At 32.4% G+C, this 8,629-nt stretch overlaps 1 protein-coding gene across 1 annotated transcript; it reads left to right on the top strand.

Annotated features, from left to right (window-relative positions):
* Positions 1-3,151: 3,151 nt before the first annotated feature.
* LOC115983734 (caffeic acid 3-O-methyltransferase 1-like) lies at positions 3,152-6,487 on the top strand. Its single transcript, XM_031106498.1, has 4 exons — positions 3,152-4,088; positions 4,734-5,044; positions 5,669-5,733; positions 5,974-6,487. The coding sequence occupies exons 1-4, from the start codon at positions 3,661-3,663 to the stop codon at positions 6,274-6,276; spliced, it is 1,107 nt and encodes a 368-aa protein (XP_030962358.1). The 5' UTR covers positions 3,152-3,660; the 3' UTR covers positions 6,277-6,487.
* The last annotated feature ends 2,142 nt before the right edge of the window (positions 6,488-8,629 follow it).

Here is an 8,629-nt window from a genome sequence, read left to right as displayed (position 1 = left end):
TAATATTTTTTTTTGGGGAATGAAAGGCTAATTGCTATAAGTTCATTGTGACTGGTAAAGCAATATTTTAGGTTTTTAGTACATTCTCATCCAAACATGTTTTGAAGAAAAAATAAGAAATGTCCACACCAAGAGAGGCCATGAAATTTGAGTTCTCGACAAATAGAAAGAACATCAGTTTATAGTAGAGTATTTTAATATTTCCTTTCATTGCTTTTGTCAATCATATTGCTTTTAATTTTCATTTCTTGGTGTTTGTTATTAGTATTATGAGTAGAATGGTTAATTCATAAATATGATTTTGCGCCCAAAATTGATTTGTGTGTTAGCCAGATATGACCAATTATTATATAGTGGACTACACACACGCACATATATACATATGCATGAAAAATTATAAAATATCAATAATTATGGATAGTGTATTGATGTAAAACTCGGGTTGGGGGCATATTTCTAATGAGAAATAACTACTTTCGGTAACCTGAAAACAAGTATCATGATCTTCAGGAATGACAAATTTGATTTTAGATTTGTAAAGAATAAAAATGTTAAAGAATTTGAAATGATATTTTAGCAAATAATATAAATATTTAACACTTACAATGATCAAAGAACACCATCAATCTCCACCAAAAATCAACATAAAGTCTATTATGGTTGAATAAGAGATCTAGGATTTAAACTCTCTCTACAACATGAACCAATTGCCTGATGATAAAAAAAATCATCATAAGATGGATGTCATAAATTAAAAACTATCATGTCTAAAAAAAAAAGAAAAGAAAACAGAAGAACACCATATTTGCACATCATCCCTATAATAATTAACTTTCATTAAGGTTAGACAAACTACCCTATAGGACTTGATTTTGATTAATAATAATAATAATAATAATAATCTCTCTCTCTCTCTCTCTCTCTCTCTGCATGTGTGTGAGTGGGGAAATATTTTTTAGAAAATTTTTATAGGAAAAGAAAAAAGAAAAAAAAATTAGACAGTTTTTTATATTTCTCATAAAAGTGGTATCAAAACTTTTTTAAAATTGTCCATTAAAAAATTCCCTAAAGACACCTCTTAACTAGACCCAAAAAAATATAAAAAATTCTAGGACTATATAAAATGTTACAATTTTTTTTACAATTGTTCACATGGTAGATTGTAAGTGGTGAAAAAAAAAAATAATAGGCCTATGTGATAATAATAGATAACCAATTATAGACTTTATAGTTTGTTATATAGGATAGTTGTGGCAAAAATTTATGGCTTATTATGTGATACTAGAATTATTCAAAATATTTTCTCAAAAAAAAAAAAAAAAAAAAAAAAAAGGAATTACTCAAAACATAAACAGAGCTGTCCTCCCCCTACCCAACTATAGGAATTTTTTTCCTAAACCAAACCCATTTTCTCTTAAAACTCACGGCCCAACCAAACTCCTTTAAACAACTCAGTCTAAGCCCACTTTGACTTAAGCCTAAACCCAAGTTAACCCCCGAGCTAAAGTCCAAAGGCCTATAAACCCATTCAGCCCAAGCCCAACCTAACTTCTCCAATATATCAAAATGACACCCAAATTTATTTAGGAATAAATAAAACTAGCATGTAAGTCATGCTATGCATGGAATTTATTAAATTTTATCTTTTTAACAATACCACATGTTAAAATATTATTTTTACATCTCAATTTTTTTGTCATAATATTAGACACATGACATATAATTAAAATCTTGAATGAAATAAATGCATTTAGTTAGTATGGTATTTAAGTTCAGATTTTTATTATTAATATTTATGACCACTAATTCTTAATTTGTCATTTGCCTTTTTTTTTTTTTTCCCTAACTATTCCCCTTCCAAAGGCTATTCAAGTATTTTGAACAAAAAAAAGAAGTAATTTGTTAAAAAAACTTTAATGGAGTAATATATGTGTAATCTAATTATCTATTGAGATTTTTTTTGAAAACTAACCATAGTTAAATAAGAAATGATATGTCCACAACATAATTAGAAAGCAAGCCTAGAAGTTATTTTGTTTTATTTTTTCACTTTTTTGACATATGAAATTAAAATTGAACAAATATAACAATAAAATGTATACAATATTCTTCAATTTGGTGGCAATCAATTTGGTCTCTACCATTACACCCTTAGCTATTTTTCTAAAACTGTTATTATTTTATTAACTGTTTGGTTGACTGTATTTTCATCTTGAAAAAGGAATATATAATTTTTTAAAGTAACAATTTTTTCGAGGGATATTTTTATACAATAAACAAGATAAACTAATATGCATCATACCCTAAAAGGATTAAATTAATCAAGTTATAATTGAGGTTTCTTATAATTGCTTATACAATAAACAAGTTTTTTTTTTTTTTTTTGGGATCGATACTTAGCAATGATCAATACAAGAGTGTGCTTCATCGAGTTGTTGTGAACTATAGCAAGGAGTGAATATCGATCCCAACATTCTACTGTCCATAAAATGATGCTCGAATAGGAGGATCTAATCGACGATTATCACCCTACAGTCTATAGAAATTTTACATATGCAGAATACTATGAGAAATTCTGGATCAGAGGACTTGCAACTGAATGTTGTTTAGACATGTTCAAAACATCTAGTGCTTAACCTATAATGTACAATTCCTAGAACATGCTAGTCCTTGTTAGAATGGTGATTTAATTACTTAATTAAATTTATAATTTCTTATTAGTTTCAAAATTTTAAAATATGTGGTAATTTTTTCATGTCGTTGGTCTAATCTTTTGATCTTTAGATAATAAAATTCCTTCTATCTTTCGTCTATTTGTTTGTTCAGTTTTAAAAGGTTGATCTTAAACATAACCTTTTTTCACACCTTATTAAGATAGTGAATTGTGATTGGAGCAAGATTAGTCTAACATTAATTTCTCATAAGGTTATCAATGACGTCATTTTATTATGCACCAAAAAGTCAAATTAACAACTGTGAAAAACTTTGTATCCTTGGACTTTTTGATATGTTATTCAATTGATTGTGATTTCTTTTTCGATTGGCCATTCAATAAGCCTTGTCAGCACATATTTTAATCTGATTTTGAAGATTAAAAAAGAACTTGGACACCAAGTTCTGATTTCATGGTTATCTATTAACAAAGTTACAGTGTCTCGTTTTATTAAACAAGATCCTGAAGCTACCTAGCCTTGTATCCCTAAGCTTTTGATATGTTATTACAGTACTTGTGATTTTCTTTTTCTATTTGCCATCCAGTCAGCCTTATCACCACATATTTTAATGAATTTTGCAGATTAAATTAAAAAATAATGCAAGTCAATCCGCCCAAAGGTAGCTGAAGATGTCTGAGCTGTGATTTTTTGAACGCCTAGGTTTAGTCTCATATCAATTAAGTTAAGCCGCCCAAAGGCAGCTGAAGATGTCTGAGCTGTGATTCTTTGAACGCCAAGGTTTAGTCTCATATCAATTAAGTCAAGCCGCCCAAAGGCAGCTGAAGATGTCAGATCTGTGATTTTTTGAACGCCAAGGTTCAGTCTCATATCAATTATCAAAGTTACAGTGGTCTGGTTTTATAAAACAAGATCCTACAGCCACCAAGCATACTCAACCTGGTTTATCAATTTTCTGAAGTCTTCTATTTGACACCAAAACCACATCATGAGCTCCAAGGAAAGCCAGATCGGTGCATCCATCAATGAAGAGGACAGTCTTTCCCAGTATGCTATGCAACTAGCAACTGCATCAGTGTTGCCCATGGTGTTGAAAGCAGCAATAGAGCTTGGTGTGCTTGAGATTTTGGATAGAGCTGGCCCTGGAGCACTTCTTTCTACTTCCCAAATAGCATCCCAGCTCCCCACTCACAGCAATCAAGACAAGTCTTTGCTTCTTGATTGTATGCTCATGCTTCTTGCTAGCCACTCTATACTCACTTGCTCTATAGGAACCCATCAGCATGATGGCCAAGTTTCCAGGCTCTATGGTTTGGCACCTGTTTCCAAATACTTCATCAAAAACAAGGATGGATTTGGAGGAACACTCGCACCCTTCTTAGATTTGTTCCAGGACAAAGTCACGATGAATATCTGGTATTACTAGCTAACAAAATGCTAAAACTTCCCTTAATGTCATCATCAGTAACATTTTCTATTTAGTTCGTTGACTTTTAGTTCAATAATCAAGTTAGTCTTTAAGAAATTATTTTTGTCAATTTAGTCCATCATTTTATCAAAGTGAATCTAGTCGTTTTGGTCCAAATCAGCTAGTAAATTAAATCATACCCACACACACACTCGTCAATTTAGTCCATCATTTTATCAAAGTGAATCTAGTCGTTTTGGTTCAAATCAGCTAGTAAATGAAATCATACACACACACACATATAATACTCATCAAACAACAAGACCTATTATAATTTTTATGGAGCATCTCATAAAAGTTGACATTTAAAAATTAATTGAAAATAATGTTTAAACAGAGTTGTTTGTTAACAAATTTGGACAGAAAGACCAAATTGATTCATTTTCACCAAGTGGGAAACTAAATTGATAAAAATTAAACATTATGAACTAATTTGAGAATTGAAATAGAAGTCTGAATTTTAGAAATTTTAATGATAGGTATCACAATAGGTGCTTAACAAAAAGCTAGAACTTTCTTTATTATCATCATCCTACTATCTTCTTCTTCTTTCTCCCCCTCTGTAAAAAATTTAATGTTAAGTATCACAACAGGTACCATTTAAAAGATGCAATTTTGGAAGGAGGAATTCCATTTTCCAGGGCTTATGGCATGGAAGCAACTAAGTACGCTCGGAAGGATGACAAATTCCGTGAAACTTTCATAGGCTCAATGAAAGATTTGAACCCATTAGTTATGAAGAAGATTCTTGAGAAATACAAGGGTTTTGAAGGTCTGAAATTGCTGGTGGATGTAGGAGGTGGTGATGGCACTCTCCTTAACATGATCATCTCCAAGTACCCTACCATTAAGGGTGTTAACTTTGACTTGGCCTCTGTTATAGAAAAGTCTCCCTCCTATCCTGGTATGAATTTCAGTATTTGGGTTTCATCAAATAACCATTTCCTTCCTTAATAGGAAAATGCCATTCTTTAGATCAAAATTTGATGGGAAATTGTGCATGTTTTGTATTATAAAGGCTTAAGAACCATCTTGTGTCATGCTTTGGTTCAAACCAAACCTAAACTGGATTAGAATTTCAATTTTTGGGTTTGGTCAAATAACCATTTCCTTTCTTAAAAGGAAAATGCTATTCTTTAGATCAAAATTTGATGGGAAATTGTACATGTTTAGTATTATAAAGGCTTAAAAACCATCTTGTGTCATGCATTGATTCAAACCAAACCTAAAGTGGATTAGTATTGATTTCATGGTGTTCAAGATCTATTCAATGAGTGACCTGCAGATGCTCCTACTTCATGTTAGGGCTAGCCCAAGACAAGACTTGTTCCATTTTAATACTAAGGGGTTAGTCATGTTAGGCTCAACCTTTAGTTAACATGAAAAAATAAAATGAATTTGAAGTGGGACACTCAATTGTAACAAAGGGAAGTCACTAGTACGCGTGGCATTTGATGAATCTTGCTCTCAAATTAATATACTTTCATATTTTTTTGCTGTGTAAATTCTTACGAGGTTGTTGTTGCAGGTATTGAGCACATTGCTGGAGACATGCTCGTGAGTATTCCAAAAGGAGATGCCATTTTTATGAAGGTAGGTTCATTAAAATTGAACCCAACAAATATTATCTATATCCTTCTCTAACACACCGGTTAATGAAGATTGTATTTCCCCCATAAGTACTGATTAATGATGTATAGCTATAAACCAAGTTCTAAGAGTTGGTCTTTGGAATTCCCATGATACTACAGAGAACAACAAACATAGATTAGTGATTCATTGGTTGTACATTCTGGACAGTTTTTAACTGACATTGTGATTTGTATGAGATAGTGGATACTTCATCATTACGACGAGAAAAAATGCTTGAAGGTACTAAAAAATTGCTATGAAGCACTACCAGACCAGGGAAAAGTGATAATAGTAGATATGGTGGTTCCAGAAGCCCCTGCAACTACTGGTGAGTATAAAAGTTTGCTTCAGTTATATTTGTTCCTGATGAATTCAAACCCAGAGGGAAAGGAGAAGACAGAGAGAGAATTAGAATGTTTGGCAAAAGAAGCAGGATTTTCGGGTATTCAAGTGGCATGTTGTGCTTATACTTTTTCAGTTGTGGAGTTATACAAAAATATGTAATATTTAGTCATCACATGTTCTACAATTATATCAGTAGACATCAATAAAATGTTCCCTAAAACATGTACTGTATGAATGATAAAAATGCATAGAACCTCTGCTAACTCTCTTGTTAGAGGCAAAAGCAACAGGATTTTAGGGTATTAAAGTGGCATGTTGGACTTATAATTTTCATTTCTGGAGTTCTACAATAATATGTAACATTTAGTCATGACACGTTATTTACGCTCCGTTTGTTTCGAAATAAAATATTTTACATATTTTACCATGTTTGTTTTGTTGTAAAATTTGGTCAACTGTAAAATATTTTCCGGTCAAACTGTAAAATTAAGGCGAAAAGAAGTAAAATATTTTACGCCTGAAATTTTGGTAAAACATTTTACATTTTACAATCTCTCACGCGTGGAATCACATTGACAGACCAGCCACTCCTAACTCTCTCCCACAAGGAAAGCACCCACCAGCAACACAATCTTCAACACCAGAGATGGCATCTCTCCACTGCAAGTCAAGCACCGAAATTGCAATTTTGTTTTTGATCTGGTTTTTTTTTTTTTCCTAAGCCCTGTAGATCGGTATGTTTTGTAAAAATCTCTATTGCTAGGCCCTATCATACAAAAATTTTGTAGATCTCCACCTGTGTCATGCAAATTTGGGTTTTTTTTTTTTTTTTTTTGTTTGCAAATCTATGTTTTTGGCTTTTTGCAGATCTGATTTTTTTTTTGGCAAATTGTGTTTTTTTTTTTAGCTAATATGAGTTTGGGTGGTTTGATTCATGGCTGTGTTTCTTATTGAAATTTGTTAATTTCAACTTAGGATGATGAGAATTTTGAGTTCGGTTTTTTTTTTTTTTTTTTTTTTTTTTTCCTTCATTTTACACTTGCTAATGAATTTTCAAGTACAAACCCAGACACTGTAAAAGGAAAATATTTTCCATAAAATGTTTCTAGTGTAAAATATTTTACATTTGAAAATATTTTATATCAAAACAAACAGAGTGTTAATTTCATCAATAGACATTAGTAAAATGCTCCCTAAAGCAAGTAGCGTACAAATGATATATATATAGAGGAATTTGTGGTTCTCTTTCTCATCCAAACATTAGCTAAAAGCTGAACTAAACTAATAACCAATATATCAGGAGTAAAGCTTAGACGCAACCTTTTCTCACCCCTTTCTAAGATAACAAGTTGTGATTTGGAGCGAGATTATTTTAGCATTGTTTTCTTATAAGACTGTAAATGACCTCATTTTTATTATGCACTAATTGTAACAAGTCATATTAACAATTGGCAAAACTTGTGTCTCTAAGCTTTTAATATGTTATTCCAGTAATTGTGATTTTCTTTTTTCCCTTTTGCCACCAAGTCAGCCTTATCACCACATAATTTAATGAATTTTGCAGGTTAAATTAAAAAATAATGCAAGTCAAGCCGCCCTAAGGCAGCTGAAGATGTCAGAGCTGTGAATTTTTGAACGCCAAGATTCATCAATCTTATAATTATCAATTAACAAAGTTACAGTGGTCTGGTTTTATTAAACAAGATCCTGCAGCCACCAAGCATACTCAACCTGGTTTATCAATTTTCTGAAGTCTTCTATTTAACACCAAAACCACATCACGAGCTCCAAGGAAAGCCAGATAGGTGCATCCACCAATGAAGAGGACAGTCTTTTCCAGTATGCTATGCAATCAGCAACTGCATCAGTGTTGGCCATGGTATTAAAAGCAGCAATAGGGCTTGGTGTGCTTGAGATTTTGGATAGAGCCGGTCCTGGGTGAAGAAAGAAGTTACAATGCTATATGTTGAAGACCAATATTGGTCAAACAATGTGCTTCGGTGGGACCAATGACCTATCATCATCAAGTACTCATTTCCGCAACCACGATAATTCTACGAGTAGTTTTGGTGACACAACTATTTGCACAACTTAGTGCACAACTCGCCATGTGGACTTGTTGTGCAAATAGTTGTGTCACTAGAATTTTCCTAATCCTACACACGGGATTCTTTGGCTTGTAATTTTCTACGAGTGGGTCCTATGACTACGGCATTTCTACAAAAAGGCTCCTTCAACCGCATATTCTCAACAAAAATGGTGCATTGGGGTAAACTAATGCTCAAAAGTCAAACCGCCACATTTACAAGTAATTGAAAATATCAACTACTCACCCGCATGTCACAAGCACCATGCATGCTTGGAGGGCTAATGTTGATATCTATTTTAGCGATACATTTTTTACAAGCTCAATTCAACAAATCTGGATCCTCTTCATTTCTATTTGAAGTGGAGAGTGTCCATTTTATGGACAGGATTCATTAGAAATAAATCTAAGGTCTGAAGAATGCCA

This window comes from Quercus lobata, chromosome 4, assembly GCF_001633185.2.
Source record: "Quercus lobata isolate SW786 chromosome 4, ValleyOak3.0 Primary Assembly, whole genome shotgun sequence".
In the NCBI taxonomy this organism is placed as follows: Eukaryota; Viridiplantae; Streptophyta; class Magnoliopsida; order Fagales; family Fagaceae; genus Quercus; species Quercus lobata.
This window is presented reverse-complemented; position numbering and strand designations above follow the sequence as displayed.